Raw genomic sequence first — 24,948 nt, 5'->3', positions numbered from 1 at the left:
GACTAAAAAATATACATTACTATAAAGGCTACCAGTACCACGTTTCTCCAAGTCATGTCAGTATTTCTAATGCTTGTTTTGCTGTAACCTCTGACTTCATCTTTATTTTTCTGCATTTAAATAAACGTGTTTTGTGGTGTGAATAGTACAAGGCTACATTTTGAGCCATCTATGGACATTTTTTTTAAAAATTAAAGAGAAATCCACTTTGAAACACTGTTCTACTTGGGTTAGTCTATCTCGCAATATTTTGGTTTTTATGGCACCACTAAAACTTCCATGCAAGTGACTTTTCTTTCATATTTGTGATCCAGTATTTCATATTAAAATGTTCTACATGTTTTGTAATATTGTGACATGTAACTACATATAGTTCAGAAAATATCATGAGTTGATCGCCATCAGCATTATGAATGTTATTGTTAATGTATGCGCAAAGATGGTGGCTTAATGTTGTTTTTTTTTTTTTATATCTCAACTCACTCAAAGTCAGACAATATTTAAAATACCTGTCCAGTATTGCAGATTGTGAGTCAATGACATTATGAGAAATAACAGTGACAGTTTTGAGCTTTTATCTTTAATGGTTCCTGAGATATTGTTTGAACATGGCCTCAACTTTCAATGTGAGAAACGTGCTGAAGTGGATCAGCTTCTTTGCACTATATCTAGAGAAGTATTTGATATGTCAAGCTAAAATTTCACAGACGTCATTAAAAATATATGTTATGATTTCAAGTAAATCAGATCCAGCAGAAGGCCCCTGATGATTTTAGAGGTATTGCAATCCTTATCTTATTTTGAAGGCCTTACTGTGGCTTTCCGGTCCTGTCGCTGCGCAACTTGACGCAGCTGTGGTCTTTTGATAAAGGATTCTTATTCGGGGTGAAGGCAGACATGGAGGAGCTAAGCGCCGTGGGAGAGCAGGTTTTTGATGCGGAATGCATTTTAAACAAACGCCTGAGAAAGGTCAGAGCTGTGAAACTACTCTTTATCCGTGTTTTCTGGTTTTTGTCCGTCTGATCGGCTGCCTATAAACCCTCTCCCTGTTCTGGTTTTCTTTCAGGGAAAGTTGGAGTTTCTGGTGAAGTGGAGGGGATGGTCATCCAAGTGAGTACAAGTGGTGCTGCTCAGCCCGAAACAATGAAAACAACAACAACGTGTCGCTTGTTGCTCTTTTTAGCCAAACTGTTTCTTACACTGGTGGTTAATTTTAGCGAAAAGCGCCGAAACAAAGCTAGTACAACTGCTAAATTTCGCTTCTGTAGGCGGTTTGTTCAAATTCAGCTCACAAATTGAGCCTTTAGCCTCCTTTTGTTCATAACAACTGAAATTTTGGAAGTTAGCAGAAAGCTAAAGAAAATACTTCTTAAGCTACATCCGCTTCATGCTGCGTTTAATATTTCAGGATTTTAAAAAAAGAATATTACTGTTTTATTAATTTTATTCTTTGTTTTGACAAGTTTTGCGTGGACTTTATTAAATAATTCTGCCAAATTTGCTCTAAATTACCGATTTTTGCTTTACAATTATGCTATATGCTGTTACAGTGCTATAAACGTTAAAACATCTGCTGTTTTTGGGTGTTTTTTTTCCCTTGCTGCTTCTACGGTTCCACTACGCCTTCATTTCTTGTCACTTGCCCTTTCTGTTCACTTAACATTGTTGCTGTAATCCACCATCAATGCACACTGTTGCCTGCCAGCTCCATGGCTTTCTGTTAGACCCACGTCCTTTGTGTGTGTGTGTGTGTGTGTGTGTGTGTGTGTGTGTGTGTGTGTGTGTGTGTGTGTGTGTGTGTGTGTGTGTGTGTGTGTGTGTGAGAGAGAGAGAGACAGAGTGAAGGGAGAGGGTGGGGGTTGCTTATTTCACTGGTGATCAGAATAGGCCATTCAAACAACTAATGATGAGGAAAGGTCATTATACATGCATGCAGCTTAGATCACACCGAGAAAGACCAGAGAAGCAAAGTGGCCCGTTTGCAGTTTGTTTCTGCAGCTCAGCAAGTTTTCATTCCCTTACTTTTGCACCAACAATCAAATAGTTTGACGCCTTCGATGCAGCTCGTCATTCACTCAGGAAGGAAGCATACAAACAGATGCTTTGATGTTCCGATGGAGAAAAAGTCGCAAAGACAAAGTAACTGCATTGAAATGACACTGGATCTTCCTATTATGTGGAGGCACAACAGTCAAAGTCACTTCTCCACAAACTTTTCATAAGTGTCAGGACATTCAGTGATCTAAAAAAATGTTCTTCCTTCCTGTTTTTTTTAACAGACATGAACAGTCACTAAGTTTTTTTCTCCTTGTGGAAACACAGATAACTGAGTCTGATGTGGTAGCCATGGGAGACTGATTATTAAGTACCTTCTAGGATATTTCACACAACAGTTTGTCTTTGGCTGATTCCCCACGTCTCTGTAACATCCCTGGAAAATTTACTTTATAGAATGCAAGATATTGCCCACATGAACCTTAACTAACATTTGACAAAAATATGATATATAATGAAAAGCATGCCAAGGTGTTTGTAGTCATTTAAGTCATTCACATACTGACTTGTTGATTTAACCCTCTGAACCCAGAAACCTATGGGTGCCTTTCAGAGGCACGTTGTCTTTAAATGTGTATTTTATCCCCAAAATAGCAGCGTTAATCAAATTGTTATTACAGAAAGAATTTGTGATCTACTTATGTGTGACATGCCGTTCTGTCGGAAAACTTAACCAAAACTAGGCCTAAAATCGTGATATTTCATCAAAATCACGTGTCTCACTCAAAAATTCACCCCAAAAAAATTTTGTTCTAACCAGATTCTGTAAAAAAAAAAAAAAAAAATTACAATAAAATTCTGCGCTGATGTAAACAATTCTGAAGCCATGAGTGACACACAGAAAGTTCAGGAATTATTTGGCTGAACTGCAGGCTGTGGTAACACAGAGTAGATAGGAGACAAGTATGGATACAAATTAAAAATAGAAGTAGTAAATTATGTATAGTAGTATGTAGAGTCAACATTTTTCCAGTGTTTCCAACTATGGACATTTGGAAAAATGTAAAAGTTGATTCCAGTTTGTTTTGGGGTGTTTTTTTTTTTTTTTTTGGTAAAATAAATGATCAAGGAAGTTAATTTTTTTTTTCTTATAGGATTACAACTTTGTTAAGCTACACAGGTTTTCTGTACTTGGTTGTGTGTTTTCATAGAGAAGCAGGACTTTATATTGCCATGAAATGTGAGTCCACAGTGAGGAAAAATGTAATAAGACCAAAAAACACCCTAAAACTGCTTCAAGGTTAGAGGATTAATGCTTGATTATGCAATACAGATATGATAAGCCATTGATAATGGGTTGACATGCAGCATGAGGACTACCCTGATACTAAATTATTCTTAATGTTCTGTTTGTATAGTATTAACATATTGTTTATTAACTGGTTTTCTACAGAGTGTTATTGTGCTGATCTACTTGTCTCTATAAAAAGCAAGGCTATTACACATTTTAGCTTCACTCTGTTTATTTCTGTTGAGTACTAGATTGTAGTTCTCGCCATGTTTTGAGCTAACATGAATAGTATATTCAGTACAGTCTTTCTCAGCCAACCTTTAAATAGTTTGACTCAGGTAACACACAGGTTGCCTTTGCTAAGTTCATGGCTGCTGGAACAACAGAGTCCTCTGTTCCTGAAAGAACGACTCTGGCGAAAGGTCATTTTGTAAAATCTGGGGTCACTGCTGAGGCTGGAGGGTATATTTAATCTCTCTGGGCCACGTTGCTTCTTCTTGATTTTGATGAATACTGTGATGTGGTAACGTTCCTCATTTTAATTTCTTTCAGACACAACAGCTGGGAGCCCCAAGAAAACATCCTTGACCCCAGACTGTTGGCTGCATTCAACAAAAAGTAAGTCTATTTTTTTTCACTTTTAAATCCGCCACGTCAACTTCAAACACACGTTGAGCTTAGTTTTGTCTGAATAGGTAATTTTCCCTGCATTTCAAGACTAGTTGCATTTTGCATAGTTGCATCTGGTTTCTTTATCAGAATATGTAGTGAATTCTCAAATGTACAAATCATGAGACCTAATTAAAACTCTTTCAATGTAACTGAAATCCTACTGATATTTTAAATATTCATAGTGATATAAAATATACTGCAGTTTATCATATAGCTCATTTACTGTGTTTTAACCATGTTGAACATAGACAAACATGCTTAATAGTCAAAGAAAAAGCTTAATGTGAAAAATGAGGCGATATAGATGCACAAGTAATTAAATATTAATCACAGTTTTAGCATGGAGTTGCTGTGCTGTAGTATCTGAATTAGAGGCTTCTCTGTAGCCTGCATATGAGGCGTTAAACATCTGTAAATTGAAGTGCCCACAGATTTGGTACAGTTTCATTTATATTTTGCCACTAGAAGACGCTTTCACGTGAAGAACAACATGGCAATAAAAACAGTGCATACATTTTGTTTCTAACAAGCAAGAAATTATTAAGATAAGTAATATTAAGTATATTTTTTTCATGCTAGAGAGCAAGAAAAGGAGCTTCTGATGCGTAAAAGAGGAAAAAGGCCCAGAGGACGACCTCGGAAAATCCTTGTAAGTACAGCTCAAAGCAGAGCATAACTTTTTTTTGGACTTTATTCAAAGTATCTAATATTTGTTTTTAAAAATTTAGGAAAATGTGCCTGAAGCTCCAAAGTCAAGCAGCTCTTCATCTGGCTCCTCATCATCGTCCTCTGATTCCTCTTCCTCATGCTCATCCTCTTCATCCTCATCAGACGATGAAGATGACAACAGCCACGTCAAACAGGCGAACCCGAGTGTCAGAACAAGAGACCTGCATCCCGTCCCTCAGAAGAAGGCCCAGATCGTCATGGCGAAACAGGAGCCCCCAAAGAAACGGAGCAGGAAACCGCTCCCCTCTGAAATGAAGGAATTTCCACAGAACAAGGGCCCTCGCAAAGTCCTGAAGACAACCAAAGACGAAGATCTTCCAGGAGCGATCAAAAAGCCTGTTCACCCAGCGAGCTTCACCTTCATGGGTTTCCATCGGGGCTCGGCCAGGGAAGCAGTCGGTGGTCAGAACAGGAGCCCTCTGGCTCAGGGTGGGGCTGTTAAAAACTCCACGAGCTCTGTGGGATCTGGCAAGTCGTCAGTCCAACCTGCCTCCCTCTCCATGAACAAATCCAACCAGAGCAAAAATGTCACTGAGGGTAAACTGTCCATATCCAATGTAGGCAGTGGGACAAGTCTGGATTTGAAAGCAGCTGCTAGCAAATCAAAAGGTGTAGCAGCGTTGAATTTGAATACATCCAAACACCCCATTCAAGGGACCACTCAGCATACACTAAGCTCCCCCAATGGACAAAAGAAACCCCAGGCCCCTGTGTCGACAGTGCAGCGGATACCTAATACTAAACCTTCTTTACACTCTAAAAATGCCTCTTCCAATCAAGGTTCTGGTCTCCAGCCCCTCAACCTCCAGAACAAAGGGGTGCAAAGCAATGATGCTCCTGGAAATGGTACTACGCCAACATCAGGCCCAAGAAATGCAACAAACCCAGCAAGGAAAACTACAGTGACACAAAATCAGGAGTGTAATCCTCCTAAGAGTCCAGTGACCCCTGGCAGACCGCCGGCCAGAAAAACACAGCCTGGAGCAGACAAGGTCAGGGAGGTGAATGAAATCCAGACCTCCAGAGTCCAAGGCAGGCTGGAGAAGAGCAGTGTGCATAAATCCTCAACAGAAGTCCAGGGCCAGCACGAGAGATCAGCCTCCAAAGACAGCAAGAAGGCCAAAATGAATGACATGAGCACAGGAGAGGAGGAGAGCAGCTCAGACTCCGACCAGGATTCTTCATATGCCGGACAGGGTCACTCGGTTGGGGTCCAAAACCAGGACTGGAAGCCGACACGTAGCCTGATTGAACATGTGTTTGTAACAGATGTCACTGCTAATCTGGTTACCGTCACAGTCAAGGAGTCGCCAACCAGTGTAGGCTTCTTCAGCATTCGCAACTACTGACCGGACAAATGGAGCAGGGTTCTGAATGAACTAAATAAACATTTGGCTGGAGAATCACATCAGGGAAGGAATTTGTTTTTCATCTTCTTTTAGTCAAGACCAATTTTAAACACATGAAAGTACTGAAAGTCAGTTATTGATTGTAATTATTTATTTGCTCATGTCTAAAAACCTCATTTTGGTTTGGCCCAATAATCTCAAAGATACAAATGTTGTTTCACTGAGTTTAAAACTGCATTGTTACTGGAAAAAATAACTTATTCAGCATATTCTTCTTTTAAACATTAAGTTTAAACTCCAGTGCTCATGTATCTGTGAGAAATATTTGCATTTATACATTCACATTGATCTCTGTTAATGAGGATATCTGCTTTGTTATTATACAGCATTGCAGATAGAAGAAATGTCTTAATGAAGAAATTATGAAAGGTAGGCGTGAGCAGGAGGGCTAGTTTCTTTTATGGATAGCAGACATTTAGTGCATAATAATCTGTGGATGTTGTGAATCCTAATAGCTACCATAAGCCAATTTAAATTCTTTGTAGTATTGAGTCAATAGTATGGTTTATTTTTTTAATGTTTCATAAATTAGCTACCTCTGTTTTTTCAGCATGTGCTGCATATGTATATTCATTTCTTATGGGTTAGGAAAACCTTTCCCTCCAGGGTATACTATCATTGTGTCAATATAATTGTTTTTATATAAACGTACTGGACTTTCATGCTGTGTAAACTTGTGTTAGTAGCAGCGACCAACTGGAGCTACAGACAACAGCTTCATTTCTGTGTACTGAAAAAGCCCATCAGGAGCGTCTCTGAGCTCCACACAGTGTTGAACTGTGCGCACCACTATCGCCTCAAAAAGAAGATTCATTCCACAGTGCAACCACTTTATCAGCGCAGTTTTCCAAACGGGCTGAAGCATGCAGGGAGTCAGATACAGTATCTCTGTTCCCCCTCGACGCTCAGATAAGACTCGGCCCTGGCTGAAGTTTGCTGTTCCGCTTTTGCATCAGTACTGTCCTTCAAGGAGATATTCACCAGCAACTTTCTCAGACTTGTAATTAATACAGACAAAAAAACACAAAATGAGTGTGAACATGGCAGGAAGATTAAGAACAGGACACCTGGTGTTTCACACCCTCCCATGGGTCTTTAGCTGCTTTGAAACTACAATGGGAAAGGTTGGGTGTGGATGAAGCTGAACAATAAATGGCTCAGTATTGTTTGACTACGAAACATCAGACATCATCATGTCCATGCTAGTTTTTTCCATACCCGACATCCCAGTTTGTTTTTTGTTGGTATTGTGTTTTTTTGTTACTTGCAGCTGTGGACGTCTCATTTCACCCCACATGCATGGGTTCAGGAGCTGCAGGCTTGGCCTCTCAGACAGACAGAAAAAAAGGCCTTTATCTGATGTAACGGAAAAGAAACCGCAACAATGTGCGCTACTTTCTGCTCCCTTGAGAGGAGTTCAGCAACAAAGCACTTCGACTGAACTCTTCTGTCTAATCCTGCAGACTGTGCCTTTCTTTCTCTCAAAGACTAAACACAAAGGCATTACCCCAAAGATAGGTAGAATTTCAGGTTGTTCAATAAAGGAGTATCCCTAGAGCATAGCATGGAGACTATACCTTTTTTATTTCCTTGTCTGGATTGTTTTGAAATGGGGAAAAGGCCCAGCTGGAAGACTTCTCACAAATGTATGGAGCAGACAAATATTGGATGCCTTATTGAAACCATAAGACTGGTTTAAATCCAAGTTATAGAAGTAGTTTCCATCCAGGAACTCATATTACATGTGTTACTGATAGGTATAGCTCCAACATACTGTACATGTCTCTCAGAGTCAAAGAAATCCACCAGACAATAGGTTATGGATTAGTCTAGGGTTAATCAAGATATCTTTTACCACTACTATGTGATAGGCTATGGGGTAATGCAAGATGTTTGTGATTTTTTTGTATATGCTTTTGTTTTTATTTGATGAAAAGAAAGAACCTGGCATAAACATGTTTCCAGTTGTGGTCTTTTTTTTTAGGTCTACTAACCATCTCAGTGAAATATTGTCCTTTTTACAAACTATTTATTTCAAATTTAAAGCCTTTCAGGAATAGGACTGTGACATCAATCTTTGTATTGTGCCACTTGTCAAATTGACTAATAAATGGTACAACTCATATCTAACTCTTTTTTTAAACTAAACACATAAAGCACATTATTGTCATTCTGTTTCTATTTGTATAGGATTAAATATTGAATATATTTGGTTTTTGAAGTCCTTGTCGGACAAAACAAGCATGGTAAAGACAACAATAGGCTCATTATTATTGTTTTTCACAATTTTCTGACATTTACACAGTTAAACAGACTAACTCTAAATAAAATGATAGTTATCCTAACTTTCATCATGTTATAAAATTGTGCAAGATGTTCCAGAAAAAAATGTACTATTAACTGATTAATGATGGCAATCAGAAATCAACATTTCCAAGATGTCATGGATTTGATCTTTCTTTCAGTCTAAATCAGTGTAGTTTGAGTCTTGACTAGCACCACTGGTAAATGTGTTTCACTAAAATTCTGCCTACTCATTAAGGAACAAACAAGCTCCTAGAAACTGGGTCAATAACAAGTTCCAAGTTTTTCTCTACTCCAAGACTCCATTACAACCTACGAATACATGTACTGTAAGAACCACTAGATGGTGCTGTTGCACTTGAAGGTAAAGACATCTGAGCGTGCATCAGTTTCTCAATTAGCTATAATTATATAATGTGTTTATGGCTGTGTTTACACCCTTAAAATTGAAGTCAGTGACTTGTATCATTTATATAAAATTTTAAAAAGCGTTCCTAATACTCTTCTAAACAAATTTTCCTGAAATATAAGAGCAACAGTAATAGTATTATCTTGTCCTTTACGGAAAAACACAATGAAATTTACAAACTGCATTTTTTTTTCCAATTACAGCTCGTGCTTCAGTCGTCTATAATCACAGTTTCTAATTTCACATGCTTGCCAAGAGAAATGTAGATGTCCTCTGTTTCCACTGCAACCTCATCTGATGTTCTGGGTAACACTGGAAACCTGTACATGCGTATGACAAGCCCACGCTTTCACTTTATGGCCAGTGATTAAATTTCAGCCACTCATTTCCATGCGACTACAGGTATTAAGTGTGTGTATGGCTTGGCTGTGCAATACCTTCTGTCTCTAACCCTCAAACTTGGAGTATCCATTTAGAAGACCAAAGTTGTGGACTGAAAGCAACCGCAGAATAATTTTGCTTTTGATTCAGCACTTTGTCGTTGAAGTCAAATAATCTTTCAGTCCCAGAATAACAGTTATTTTACAGGATAGAGGATAATACAGTTAGTCTGACGATTTCACCAATATTCCATCATTCCTCAGCTGCAGATAGTCGCTAGCACTTGCGAGATTGTTCTATTAATTCTAAGCAGCTCTTATCACACACACTTGAAAAGCTTTGAGCATGACCTGTAACGAGTATGAATGAGAAAAATTTTATGTAGTTATATTCTCTGTGCTGAAGTGATCATCTGTATACTTAAATGACAGAAATAAATCAGTCACTTAACTCTTAGAAGAGACAAGAGCAGGACGGAGTTAAAAAGCAAAAAAAAAATTGCATGCTCCAGCTTATACTGACTAATACAAACATTTGCATATTTTCTGCACTAAATGTAAGGGGTGTCACAATATACTGGTAATGACGATACTCGTGATAATTTTAAAATGTTTAATATTATATTGTGTGAATAATACAGATATGACAATATCATAAATAATCTAGTCCGGTGACTATCTGGTTGACACCCCAAGATAGTTGGTGGTGGTACTGTACCAAAACACTGGTTGCCAGCTGCAAAATAATGAAAAGAAGTAGAAAATGCAGTAACTGTGGCTACTACTGCCATGCAAAATCATGTCGGAGAAGATGACAGACACAAGACTACAGACTGTATAAAGAGGATGAATGCCGCCTCAAAGTCTAAAATGTGAAGAAAAGTGACTTAAACCTGCAGTCTTTCTAACAGCCAGTAGGGGGAATCTCATCTGGTTGCAATTACATGTCCCACTGTATAGAAGCTCATGAGAAAATGCTCCAATTTCTCCCTCAATCTGGTACCTCAGTAAACATTTCCCGAATGAGTTTATGGTCTCAATTGCTAGTTTAAAGAGTTCTAGAATGCAGCATGATGCTCACTTTCTAAATAATAGTCCAATTTTGAGTAAAATAGATGATAAAGCAGGGTGTGTTTTTGGACAGGGCTAATTTGTGATTGAAAAGTTGTTAACGTTTACAGTCAAATCTGCCACTCACTTGTTATGTCTGGTTACCAAAGACTAAGATGGTGATGCCCAAGTGCCAAACTCAAGGCATCAAAACAGTATTATTTATTTAATTTTTTTTGTTATTGATGATATGTCAATATCACATTAATATGATACGTGATAAACGTGCAGTGAAAATCTGACCAGCACTGTCTCATATTATTATATACTGACTTTCTTTGGGGGTGTTTGCTGTTCAGGCAAACACTGAATAAATAAATAAAAATCATCCATATTCCAAAATATATAAATAAAATGTTATAATTAATAGTGAGAAAATAATTGTGAATGATGTCTATATTGCACGTTTGATGAGTGTATAGCACAAGGCTCAGTAATATCAAGGTTTACTTCAGCTTAAAGTATCCTTTGTGGTGAGTTGAGATGGAGCCATTGTTAGGTAGTTAAGAATGCATACTATATTATAAGCTCACCATATTTTTTGTATGTACAAACTGAATGTAGTGGATTAGCTAGTACAACATTTTCAACTGAAAAGTACTGTGGTCCAAGTGTTAAGTAGCATAAAATGAGATTATCTCCAAAATTGTGAAGAAGTACAGCATGTAAGTAAATATGTGATAAAATGCGTCGCATGCAAAGTGGCGTAGGACCTCATTTTAAAGCTTTGTTATTGTTCTGCTGAAGAGACTAAATGAACAGGAAAGTCTGCAGCACCTTTCAACACACAGACGCCCCTCTCCCTCTTTCACCACCCCTGTATTTACACACTCTTAAAAACACTGTCACAGAGGCTGACTAACTGACAGAAGTTATCATTACACAAAGCGCTCTATTCCATAATTTATAGAGATCCCCGTCCCAGTCATGTGGAATTCTCCCAAAATAAATTCAAGTAAACACTTATGCGACAAAGAGGCACTCACAGTGGCCTGGTATGCATAAACAGTATGAACAGTGTGACAGTGTAATCCCAACCCCGCACCCCCCCAACCCAATACACACACACACACACACACACACACACACACACACATATATACCCGACAGCCCAGCCCAGTGCTGACTTCAGGCAGGGTTTGGAAACGAGCCTAAACCCCCACCTCATCCCCAGCGCCGATGCACCAACTCCAATCCCAAACACCACCCCCCTACCCCACACCTGACTCCTGGCAAAATAAGCCAGACTCTAATCCATCTTCCATCACAATAACACACACCCCAAACCATGTTGTTTTGAAGAGTGTTCAGCAAGTTCATCTCTGGGGATGTTTTTGTTTTTTTCCCCCATTGTTTTAGCAACACAAGATGCTGTAAATCAATTGGCCCTTTCCTTTCCTCTGGTTTAAAAGCTAGAAATAATTTTTTTCTGTAATGCATTGTTAAAAATAATCAACTGATACAATGGATGCAACACAAGACAAGTATGGGAACTCATTTACTTACCTTTTTCACTTGGAGAAAAGATTTTACTCAAGTTAAAAGCATTGGTTCTAAACTCTTTATAGTGCTTCATGAATGCATACCAGATTAAAGGTAAGAATTTACCCACTATTTTATTTTCTGCTCAATGTTTTGTAATATGGGGAATCACAGTGACATACTGGTATTGATATTTCATTCTTTGTTTGTATTTGTGTTTGGACTCCTCTCTCTACCTTGACGATTGTAACCAAATGGAGCTTGCCGAGTTTGAAACGCCCGGGATGGCTGCTATTCGATTTCAAAGGGAATGTTTAGAAACCTGATCCGACCCTCCAGCGAGCATACCTACACCCACGTCTCCCTCACCCCTCATTCTAAATCACTCCACTGGAGCAGTGTAAACAAACTTCAGTTTGCTCTCTGATATTGAGAGGTTAAGACAAGCGGCAATCCTCCACTATGACAACACGGCTTCAGACAGACGATGTCATCTGTCTTACCTCACTCTCCATCCATCACTGTGCCGGAGTCGACATGTCTGACAGTCCTACTCTCGCTTTTCTCGTTGGCACAGGCCTCCACATCTGTCACATTTTCCTCCCAGCTTACTTTTATTACACCAGATGAACTCCGCCTCCTTCCCTCCGAATTCACGGACACCTGAAGGGCAACAAGGCAGAGAGAAGTCCTATTGATTAGTCATGGTATCTGATGTCATACTGGCTCCATAAACATTTTTTTTTTCAATTGCCACCCGGCTACCTGTAAAAACGTGAGAAAGGAATGTGGGGGCCATGTTGCACAAAAAGAATTCCTTTGAAACTTTCACTGTGATACTTAAATGTGTTGAACTACCAGTGCAAACCTAATAAATTGATTTAGGTGCTGATTGACGGTCAGAGAAAAGTATGTTCTGTCAACTTCAACTGAAAAACAACACCAAGATTTCTATGTGTTTCTACGTCATCAAGTTGAGCATGTTTTTGGTCCATGGAGCAAATAAATACAGTCAGTTTAGTCCTGTTAGAACGATAAGATGTTCTGGGACATCGAGAACTTCACTGTTTTTCTAACATACGCATAAAGTAGCAACAAGGTGTAGTGTTGTGTACATGGCAACATGCATAACATGAGCAGAGCTGCATTACAGAGGGGGATTTATAAAGATAAAGGACCTAAAACTGAACCTTGAAGCACACCCAGTGATATGTCATACTCCGTAGACAAGTTTACTCTGCTGTTAGAACTTGAAGAATGTTTTTGGGATTAAAAGTATCACTGATTATCACGCAGAACAAGAGAATGGATAAGGTGAAGACTTAAAGAATCCTGAGCAGAAATTTATGGAAGAATTTTGTAACTCCAAAAATGAAACATGTTCCACCATTCCTGAAAAAAGCTAATCTAGGCTAGAAAACAGAAAACATCTTGCCAGTCATGTTGTTGCACTAACCAAAGAAACTATGGGGAAAAATGTTTTTTTAAACCTTATTTTGGAGCAAAGCCACCAAACTTTATGAGGTTTTCTCAAAGTGCTACATTTAAGATATAATACGGATAAAAACAAAACAATCGTATAATAAAAACAGAGCAATCAGATAAAATAACAATAAAAAAAATAAAAACATTCAAGGGCACATTTAATCAAAAGCTTTGTTTTTTAAAAAAAAAAAAAAAAAAAAAAAGGTCTTTAGGCCTTTCTTAAAAACATCCACTGTCTGTGGTGCTGTGAGGTGCTCAGGGAGGGAGTTCCAGATTTGAGGGGCGGCTGAGGTGAAGGCTCTGTCTCCCATGGTCCGGAGTTTGGTTCTGGGCAGGTGGAGGAGGTGGCAGCTGTTGGTGCGGAGATTTCTTTTTGATGACTGATGAGTTCTTTGAGGTAATCCAGGGCGTTGCCATGAATGCACTGATAGGTGAGAAGGGTGGTTTTGTAGGGAATTCTGGAGGATATGGGGAGCCAGTGGAGTGAATGGAGGATGGGTGGGATATGTTGTTGCTTCCGCGCTCTCATCAGGACCCTAGCAGCGCTGTTTTGAATATACTGCAGCTTCTGCAGGCCTCTTGCTAGGGATCCCAATGAGCAGTGCGTTGCAATAGTACAGCCTGGAGGAGACAAACGCGTGGATGAGTTTCTCCGTATCAGAAAGGGTGAGGGTGGGACGGAGTTTAGCAATATTTTTGAGGTGGAAAAATGAAGACTTGCACAGATGTTTTATGTGGTTGTTGAGCGTTAGGTGAGGGTCCAGTCTCACACCAAGGTTGGTAACTGCCGATGAGATGGGAATGTCTTGTCCGGAAATGGTGATGGTGGTTATGGAAGGTGTTTGGATCTGATGAGGGGTGCCGACAAGAATGGCTTCAGTTTTGGAACTGTTTAGCTGGAAAAAGTTTTGACTCATCTAGGCCTTTGTCTCCTCCAAGCAGGTGGTCAGGGTGGACAGTGCTGATGAAGTTGATGATGATGATGGCAATGGTGATGAAGACGACGGGGGAGCAGATGGGTTTGGGACAGTCCTGACGTAAAGCTGTGTGTCATCAGCGTAGCAGTGGAAAGAGATTCCATGCCGGCTGATGACACGGCCAAGGGGGAGCATGTATAAAATGAACAGGGTTGGACCGAGGACAGATTCTTGGGGGACACCACAGGTGACAGGAAGTGTCTGTGACTTGGCACCTCCCAGGCTGACATACTCGGTCCTTCTAGAGAAGTATGACGTAAACCAGTCCAAGGCAGTACCAGAAAGTCCTATGTCAAGGTGGAGGTGACTGAGGAGGATATGGTGATCAACAGTGTCAAAAGCTGCTGTTAGGTCGAGGAGAATGAGGAGTGAAAGAGAGCCAGCCACCGCCACCATCAAAAGGTCATTTGTGACCCTGACCAGTGCTGTCTCAGTGCTGTGGGCAGACCAGAAACCTGACTGGAATTTTTCCAAAGAGATTGTGTTGATGTAAATGGTTATGAAGTTGGGCAGCAACAACTTTTTTCATTACCTTTAAAAGGAACGGGAGATTGGAAATGGGTCTGTAGCTGGTAAGGGCTTCTGGGTCCAGGGTGGGTTTTTTGAGAAGTGGTTTAATGATAGCAGATTTAAGCTCAGATGGAACATGGCTGGACTGGAGGGAGCGGTTTATTGTTTTTGTGATAAGAGGACTTATGGCAGAGAAATTTGATCTTATCAGGGATATGGGAAAGGGGTCCAGTGCGAAGGTGGATGATTTCATTTTCTTGATGATGTCCTCACTTCATGCTGTGAAACCTCAGAGAAACAGTGAAAGAGGTAAGAGGTCCCTGGCTGGGGGCTGCCAGGCAGGGCAGGAGGGGCAAGAGAGCTGGACAGATGGGAATGGATGGTGTTGATTTTGGTTTTGAAAAAGGTAAGAAATTTGTTACACTGTTCTGTGAGTGTTTGAAACTGAGGTTTAAGAAGGTAGTTTACAGTAGAGAAGAGCTGCTTGGAGTTTCCATGACTGTTGTTGATGATGTTGGAGTAGAACTGTGAACGTGCGTCTTTCAGCGACTTTTTTTTTTTTTTTTTTTACATTTGTATGCAAGGCATTCAAATGAAGAGAGCTCAGGTAGAGACAGAGGACACAGTTTCAGTTCATTCCTGTGTATTACAACCAGGCCACCACCACGACCAGTGCTGCGGGCCTTCTGTAGGTAGCTGTAACCTGGAGGGCAGGCTTCATTCAGAGCAGAGTAAACCTCGGGCTGATGCCAGGTTTCGGTCAGGAACATGAAGTCAATTCCCTTGTCCAGGATGTGATCATGTATGAGGCATGATTCATTTGTCAGAGACTGAGCACTTGGTCTTCCTTTCCTGGGGAGGTCCTCATGTGAGCCAGTTTCGTCGTAGTGCTTGATGGTTTGTGCGACTGCACTTTTAAGGACAGACTGACCTTCAGTTCTTAAAGTAATGATGGGCTGTTGTTTCTCTTTATTTGGCTGATTGGTTCTTGCCATAATATGGATTATAACAGTTGTCAAATAGGACTGTCAACTGTGTACCAACCTGACTTCTGCACAACATAACTGATGGTCCCAACCCCATTAAGAAGGAAAGAAAATCCACAAAGTAACCTTGACAAGGCACATCTGTGAAGTGAAAACCATTTCAGGTGACTACCTCATGAAGCTCATCGAGAAAATGCCAAAAGGGTAGTTATTTTGAAGAATCTAAAATATAAAACATGTTTTGACTTATTTCGCTTTTCACACATCACACTTTTTTGTTTACTACATAATTCCATATGTGTTCATTCATAGTTTTGATGCCTTCAGTCAGAATCTACATGGTAAATTGTCATGAAATTAAAGAAAAAACATTAAATGAGAAGGTGTGTCCAAACTTTTGACTGGTAATGTATGTCTTTTGTGGTTTTAACTATGTGAGCCAACATGGTTCATTCTTAAAAGCCACAGTAGCCATATGACTCTAGGAATTACAGCGCTGGTCAAACCACCACTTTGGTCCAAAATAAAATGCCAAATACTAGATGAAGTGTTTGCATAAGCAAAGTGTGTTGGGATATACCAGTAATATTGATATTGATTTAATAATACACACATGATCCACCAATACCTATCTGGTCGGTATCTCTAACATAGGAACAACATATAGTTCAGTAATGCTTACAGACTGTTTCTCCACCTCCCTATGATTTAAAAGTGAGACAAAACACACAATAAACAAAAGGTAAAGATGAATTTGACTGATTATTTTCCCCAAACCTATAAATATTGCGATACTATTGATATCTTGAATTCTTTTTGCCACATGATCCTGTAATTAAAAATCAGATATTGTGACACCCCAAGTTCAGATGCCGACACATTAAACTAACTATTAAGATGAAGAACAGGCTAAACATTGTAGCTGCTAAAAATTGCTGTTTTTTCAGTGTCAACTTCAGCAATTTTATTAAATTATATCAGCAACGCTAATTATTTTGGGGATAGCACAATATGATAAAGCACTATTATAAAATAGCACTTGAGAATAACAGACAGTCAAATAAAAGGTAAGATGGATGGCAGTATGAATAAGAGTCTGCAGAGTTATTGCACAAAAGCCGTTTTTGACATGAAACCCTGCTTCTCTCCCAAAGGGTCATTTCTTTTAACACCCACAGGGCAGGCATAAGGAGGAATCTCCCTCTGCTGTGAAACTGAGGTAACAAAGTCAAACTGTATCTACTAGACATAAGAGGCCAGCAGGAAGTTTGCCCTTCTGATCTTTGTATGATCTGCTCTGGGGAAGACACAGCTACTTTCCTTACCACCATCAAAGGCTCCACTCCTTAACTCTCAGCCTCTAAATAATTGCTTCCTTAGATAACTGGTTAAGTTTTAAGAGTTGCATGTCAACTTTAAAAAAAAAAAAAAAAAAAAAGGGGGGGGGGGGGGGGGGGGTATTTATACAGATCTGCCCAAGCTTTAACTTTCACAAAAGCTGCATTACTTTTTCCCCCAATCTGAGGTCCTTTGGATAACCCACATAAAGCTCCATAAAGCCAATGGCACCAGGAGAGTTGCACTGATAAATCAACAGCAGGCTGCGAACAAGGCCCGGTGCCGGCGGACCTGTGTGCAATAGGACAACTCTATCGGTGAATTTCACAGGTCATTACTCTGGCTCCAGCCATTGCTGCCTCCAGTGGCTCTGGAGACGGCCAGCTTTTTCTCAGAGACAACAGCTTACTGGGCTTTGTGCTGGCTAAACAAGCGTGTCTGTCTCACAGCAGTAGATTAATGTCTAGATAGAGAGTTTGCTCCTCAGGGAGACCTGTAGAGGAGCCATCCATCAACCTTTGGAAACCATTACACAATAACAAAATAACAAAATCTGTGAGAGGGGCTCATTGACTGAACTCTGTCTTCTGGGGCTACAGTGGGAGAGGTAGACAGAGGAGAAGGTTTCTGAATTAGGTCTTGCAAGAAAAGGAAGGTCGAATTTCCTAAAAAAACAAAAAACAGTAATTGATAAATTTACTTGTGTCCCTGTGCACGGCAGATGCATTTGTTTCTATTTTGTTCAAAAGAAACAAACATATTCAATTTTAATATTATACACGACAAAGAAAAACAGCAAACCCTATGCTGGAGAAGCTGAAACTGCAGGAAGCTTGGCTTTTGTGCTTAAAAAAAATCACAGATTTTACACCATTTTCAATGATTAATCACTGCAACTCTTTGGCCTTGGTGTCTCATTACTGTGTGAGCTATAATGCAACTTAAAGAGCATTTTCATTCAGTGTCACCTGTGAGAAGTTGTGTGTGGTAAACATACAAACCCTTGGCCCTCCACATGAATGACAGTAAACAAGACAGGATCTCTGGTTGCACCCCTCTACTGCCCCCCACCCCTGAGGAGAAAGGGGTCACACAAACACAGCATCTGACTGGCTCTTAATTTGTTTAAAGCAGCCCATTCAAACAGGATCCCCAACAGAGAGAAAATCTCGTTTCCAAGGCTGTCGCCATGGCTCGAGCTGTGTTGTTTAGGAAGGAGATCAGGACGCCGCTGACGACTCAGCTGACTTCCAGCACACACAGCTTCACAGAGGCGCCAGGTTGTAATTAACACTTTGCAGATTACGTTTACAGGACCAACATGGCCTGCCTGAGTTTTATTACCGTCGGGATAGTGCTTCTGCCCTCAGGGTATACAAAACACTCTCTGTTTGACGTTGTCGTGTCCTGTGTGAGAACATTTGACAGGTTTTGATCGTGCTAAGAGTCAGCTGGACGTTCACTGTTCCTCAGAGATAATGAGAATCTCCCTCTGCTTCTGCCAGTTTTCCAGCTATGACTGGATGAAGAGACGCGCCGCAGTCTGACAAAATTAATCTATTTCTGTCCTTCTATCTGCAGCTTTCATTCATTTATTTGGGCTCATGCTGTTGGTCTAACAGTCTTATTAGAGGAGCAGTGAAACTAATCCATTTCTTGGCAGCAGGCGGCAGACAGCTGGGCAGTGAGGAGACGCACAAAGTGGCTGACATAATTGCGATGTAATCATTTTCATGCAGCTCCTCGGTTTCTTCTTAGACACCAAGCAGCGCTTCAGGTTAACATGCTAAGGTAATAAAACAGCCATTAAAGTGCCAATGACCTCAGAATATGAAGGCCAACTCACTCAGCTTTCATCAAACATGTCACTTAGTGAATGTTTCTCACAGTCAACACAAAGGAATGATCTTCAAACACGCACAGGCATGCATAATAATTTTAAAATGTAAATGTAGGTTGTGAGGAAAATCTTTTGTTTATTAAATATTTTGAAGAATCAAATACATTCCTCAGATAGAATCCACAGTGCTAGTGTTACATCTAAATATATCACATAATAGCTGAGCTCATCAAGTGCTAATATTAGTCCTTGTTAACATACTGAACACTTGTGCTCTTTAATCATGGGCCAGAGTAGTGTTACAGTTTGCACTCAAACAAACATAGAAGAATCTGAATGAATTACACATTAAGTGCAGCTGTGGGAAACATCTGCTCACATCTGCACCACTAGATGGCGGATATCCTCTGAAATACTTTTCAATGCAGCTTGATACACAGCAGCTGTCATTAATATCCCTTCATTGAAAATTCTAAACTTATGGCTTCCAGTCATGTCAGGAAAAAATAGAAACCTTCAGCAGGATAAAAATAAATCTGGACATTTATCAGAAGTTCAAAGTGAAACAAGACATACTTCAAATACTGAATCAACAACAGCAAATGCGTACTGAGCGTTAATAATAGATCAGAATACAGAGAAGTGTCAGTCGCTGCGGAAAAAGCCTGGCTTTCCCATTTATCTCTTCGAACTTGTGTGTCTGAAACACTTCACACTGAATTAAGCTGAAGTGGAAACCCACTCCAGACTTGCAGCACTTCTTTCCACTCCATAGCTGGGTGATAAATCTTGAGTCTTCCATTCACCTCTGCTTACTTCCTGCCTTGTTCCTGTCTTTTATAAGCTTTCTTCTTCTCTTTCTGTTTGGCCGACAGTAGTTTGTTTTGCTCACAGAATAGATGGAGGACCAGAGGATTTGTGAGTTGCAAACAACTGAGCACAGCTAGCAAGTAAATGTACACGAATGAAGAGCAGCAACACAAATTAAGCATCTATATGTTGTTCCTACAGAATGGTAATGCACTTGTTAGGGATAATGTCTCCTTAATCAAAGGTTGTGTGATCCCTAGGCTTAGCATTAAGATCGGCGAAAACAGTTAGCATGGTTCTATCTCCAAAGTTACCGACGCCTAATTTTCAATAATTAACATGTTGCACATAGTTTGTTAATTCGTACACAAACAGAAAGTTAACAAAGACAATTTGTGGTTTTAGGTGGAGTTGCATGCTGGAACTATTACAACAACAAAAAAAATAAAAATAAACAAATCTGTGTAGTGTATTAAACTCTAAGCAGCCAAAGTTCCACATGGCTCAGTCAGGTTTTCCTTTTGAATAAGTGAGACATGACTAATGACTAAATTTATCTTCGCAAGAGACACATTTACTTAAGTCTCACTGTTAAAATATCTGGGATTACGCCTTAAGTAGTCTTACCCCTGAAACATACAGTATTTATGTGACATGTTTGTGCAACACCTTGACAGAAAGCAATTATATCAGCAACCCACAGGCGTGTTAATGACGGTGCTCTGTCATCAGGATGGAGACGCTGAGTTAGTTTTGTCTCAGTCTCTGGTGCTGGAGGGCTTTCACACCCGATAACCTTTTATGCTGAACTTCTGGTAATACTGATAATATAATCAATCTAAAGAAAAGCAACAACCTGGGTCCTGCTTAAGTTTATGGTCAATTTAAAGCACTTCTCATTTGACTTTGCTCTTCATTACTTGTTGCCACCATAACTCCTACCACGTAGAAATCATCATAGAGCTGACCAATTTTCACTCCTGCCTACAAACAGATTTTCAGCATTATAAAATTATGCCTGCGGAGTGAAAATGATTTGATCTTAGAAATCATTTGAAGTTCATCTGGTTTAGATTAATTATATATAACAGAACATAAATGTGTCACACTGGCCCAAAGGGTGATATGCAAACAAGCAACAACCTCCGAGTCTGAAAAAGAAGTCAGCACAGAGGTGCCAAAAACTGCAGTTATTCCAATGGCCACTTGAGGCAGTCTCCAAAAGCAAGTCAATCCCTATAGAGCCCCATGTTAAAAGGCTAGACTTCAGAGCAGAAATAAACATGCTTGCATCTAGTCCAAACAACAGTTTTGATCTCTATGACTAATTACGGCATTTATGACAGCCGCACAGTAGGTGAATATTCATATATTGCACCCATTTTAATTAAATTATGGCTTAAAATTACACATAATGAACTGATTGAAATAAATTGTCATCCACCCAAGTCCCCCAGGGTCTGCACAGGCTCATCTGCTGACACCACATGGAGTCCTAGTACCTAGTGTAGTATGAACAGAAATATGTGCATACCCGCTTTCTGCTTTTGAAGTCTGCATTGGTCAGTCCATACGGAAGCAGAAACCATGAATTGGCACTTAGTAGGAATCAGGCACTGCCAAGGTGGCAATGGCCAGGAGCTCCACACTGAGCTTCAAAATAGCTCTTCTGGAAACGTATGGGTCACGCCACGACATTTATATACAGTCTATGTATGCAGCCTAGAAAAACACTCATGCTGCCAAGCAAACAAAACTGCTACTTCTGTCTCAGGAGCTAGTTCTAAGTTTTGCAAAGGACTTGTTTTCATAAAAAGCTTCAGTCATCCATACAGCACCATCCGACTACAGCAACTCTCCCTGCAGACCTATTCATAATGCAAAGATGCAGAATGTGCAAATGGGAGCACCAATGTACATTTACCTGGACTGCTGCTCTTCAATATCCCAGATATTGAGCATTCCGAATTCCTGTATAACTGAGTGGAACCTGTTTGAACAACACTTGGAGCAAATCCACGTACTGCTCAAGAGCCAGTGAAAAGAGAGAAAGGTGCACAATCCAGATGAGTGGATTGCCAAACTTATCCCCAAAGCTGCCAAACATATCCCCAATTTCCCAAAGCAGACATCGTGCTTGCTATACTCACACAGCTGCCAAAAACCCAAAGTATTGTGAAGAGTCTCGAACCATCCTGAAGAAAAACCTCAGAACAAGGATGAACACCTTAAGACAAGATTCTGGCTAGAAAACAAACCCAACAAGGTTTGAAGCTTCCAGCTTTGTCTTGACTATTTAATCTCTGCTTGCTTCTAAAATGTTTGTAATATACCTATAATATTTGAAAAACCAAATACCTATCATCATAATATTCACCTAGAGCTTCTCTTGCTTCTCATATTTCTATCTTACTAATCCCATTTTCTGGATTTTTGCTTTTATTCCCAACAGGAGAGAATGACAGAAACTTGGATGAATATAAGCGATCAGTGGGCTGATTCAGAGCAACACTGCAGTTATATGGTGAACCTAAGTGTGCATTATAAAATGAATGCGTTGTCTTATATCATGCTTTTTAGTGCATACTTGAAAATTTCTTTCTGAGATAACACTACACGAAGTTGGATGCGCATGTCCAGAATTATTGAAGGAATAGAGGCTGCCTAGAGACATATGCACCAAGCAACTTCAATGCAATCATGAATCCTAAAATCTGAATGTGATTAAACTGCCACAACTCTGCTTGTTTTTATCACTCTGCAACCACCCTGTGGGCACTTCCTTTGCACCTGAGTTTTTCTCCAATATCGTGTTCTTGTAGGTATCAAACAAATACGGAAAGGCATTTTAGCAACAGAGCTGCACCTCTTGTTATTACTTTCTGAAGTTATTGTAAGTGAGAGCCAAAAATCCAAAAGAGGTGGACCTGGAAACAATTTGCAGAGATCCCGCCGTACATCTGAGAATCTCGCAAACCTCCAGGAATGATCTCTTTAGATATTTATCATCCGATCAAAGCACAACCAAGTGTGAAGAGAGTGAATTAATAAATATCCTTAGGCGGCTTGTTTAGTTGTGCAACATGACAGGATGATAGAAAGGACTTGGCACACACTTAGCAGCGGGTAAACCTGAATATGCTTGAGGCTTTAGAGGTGCCAGTGGAGTTTGGGGGTGGGGGGTGTAGAGGGCATGGAGGGGGTGCTTTGGGAGAAACATTGAGACACAGGAGAGGAATGATGGACGGCTCACACGCCAGTCATTGTGAGAAAATTATAGCTAGAAGCTGCCAACTGAGGCAGTGTGGCGGCCAGCCAAAGCCCTGGGAGAACAAAGGCCCAGGATCCCAGTGTGTGAGTGAGCGCCGGCCTGCCTGCGGAGCCCCAAACCTTCATATTTACATGCGACGCTCAAGAGTTAATTGCAGTGAATTCCTGCGCTGGGTGCCAAGTAGGGGCTGTTGTTGCTTTATTTTACATAACAAACACACTGTTTCTACTGAGTCCTCTCTGTTTCAAAGGATCTTGAACCAAAAAATGCAAAAGGATTTCAGCCCCCATGAATTATAACTCTTCTCCAAAAATAAACTAATTAATTTGCGCTTGTTTTCAGTGTTATGTGGCTCTGGGAGAGCTGTAATTTTCAAATATTTTAATCACAAAGAAATATATGGTGAATCTTGAAAAAGAAACACATGGAAGCAGTCAATATATACTGATATTTTGTTTATATACTCTACATTATCACGGTGCTTTCGGGTTATAAGCTGCATTGGTGGCTCCCTGAGGAAAACATGAAAGTTTCACACATTCCTCCAATTACCCTGCGTGTTTGGGAAATGATTTGTATTTAATTCAGCTTCTCAGGAAATGTTCATGTGTGCGCTTTCAGCTGCAGGAGGGCTAAGAGGCCCCTTTAACCAACCAGACCTCATCTTCACAGTAGTTGATGGACAAAAGCCAAAATGTGTCAGGGTTGCTACGGTTCCTGATTTTTCGTAAACGAACAGTGCCCTCTCAACTTGGCAGAGCCGCCCCATGCACATCAAAGTAAGGTCTGACCTTGCATACCAGATGAGGTTTGGATTAACGAGCTCTCGACATCAAACAGCAGGATCACCCCCACAAGTCATCAAACCCAGCTCGGAGAAATTTACAGCGGGCAAAAATGCTGGAAAAATCAACATCAACCTTGCCACGCATCTCGGTTTGAACATCGTGACCAGGACGGGGAGCAGCAGCAGCAGAGAGGATATTTCAAAAGCCTCCAATTATCTGATGTGTGGGAGAGCACAATGAACTGGGCGGAGTGCCAAACAGCATCCTTTACCAAACAAATAAAACTTTTGACAGGACGTGTCCGCCTTTCAGGGGACTGCACACCAACAAACTGCTCATGCGGGGAAGCGACAAATGCTTCTCATATTCACTGCTCACTGATTTACATAACTTCATTTAACAAGTAAGATTCATATTTAAAAAAAGATCACAGTGAAACCAATACTGCAATAGACAGAAGTAGACTAAATAGAAATCACTGTCAGCATCATGGAGGTTAACAGTTTAATGCATAAGATCCTGTTTAAAGCCGGGTTGTGAACTGAGAAACAAGTGAAGATGCAGATACTGAAATGAAAAGATTTTGGGAGGCCTTTCATTCTGACATCAGAAATGTGTGGGAGGGAGGAGGAGGTTGAAGATGCTGTTCAAAGAAGCATACTGAGGCCCTTTTATGTGTTGCTCCACTTACCTGAATGACAATAATCAGTCACAAGTAATTTATGATTACTGTAACTATTAGGATTATTCCTAAATTGGTCAATATAAATGGGTTGTGCAGCCTTGGTGAACTGTTGACAGATCAAAACGATACCGTAAAGGACCTTGATAAGGACTACAGTTCACACTGTAAATCCTGAGGCAAAGCCGAAACTGAAATCTACTATTATTAACTGCCAAAAAGTAAGGCTTCATTAAACAATTTTCAGGATCTATCAGGTCAGTCCATCAGGTCAGTTTGTACAATATATACAATCGCAGAGTCTTAATATTAATATTTAAAGTAGTCAAGAAAACCTGTAACATTATCTGTATGTGTTTATTGGAAAGCACTGTAGATAAACATCTGCAGTTTTAACCATCTCAACCCCAAAACTTGCCAGTGGAAGCATGTTTTCTTTTAAAAATGCCAAATTACCACAAATTATCATTACCGGAAACT

At 40.1% G+C, this 24,948-nt stretch overlaps 2 protein-coding genes across 9 annotated transcripts in view; one reads left to right on the top strand and one right to left on the bottom strand.

The window, feature by feature from the left end:
• Positions 1-24,948, bottom strand: part of LOC111562889 (RNA binding protein fox-1 homolog 3-like) — a 530,604-nt gene that overhangs the window by 464,627 nt on the left and 41,029 nt on the right. For all 8 annotated transcript variants that reach the window (XM_023261674.3, XM_023261666.3, XM_023261665.3 and 5 more), the window contains exon 3: positions 12,285-12,444. The gene's annotated coding sequence lies outside the window, so the exon portion shown is untranslated. The remainder of the gene's footprint in view (positions 1-12,284; positions 12,445-24,948) is intronic.
• Positions 862-8,219, top strand: cbx2 (chromobox homolog 2 (Drosophila Pc class)). Its single transcript, XM_023261684.3, has 5 exons — positions 862-969; positions 1,067-1,110; positions 3,839-3,904; positions 4,538-4,607; positions 4,687-8,219. Exons 1-5 carry the CDS (start codon positions 898-900, stop codon positions 6,034-6,036), a joined length of 1,602 nt encoding a protein of 533 aa, XP_023117452.2. The 5' UTR covers positions 862-897; the 3' UTR covers positions 6,037-8,219.

The sequence above is a fragment of the Amphiprion ocellaris genome, chromosome 19 (assembly GCF_022539595.1).
Source record: "Amphiprion ocellaris isolate individual 3 ecotype Okinawa chromosome 19, ASM2253959v1, whole genome shotgun sequence".
Lineage (NCBI taxonomy): Eukaryota > Metazoa > Chordata > Actinopteri > Pomacentridae > Amphiprion > Amphiprion ocellaris.
Note: the sequence above shows the minus strand (reverse complement) of the source record. Positions and strands in the feature narration are given on the sequence as shown.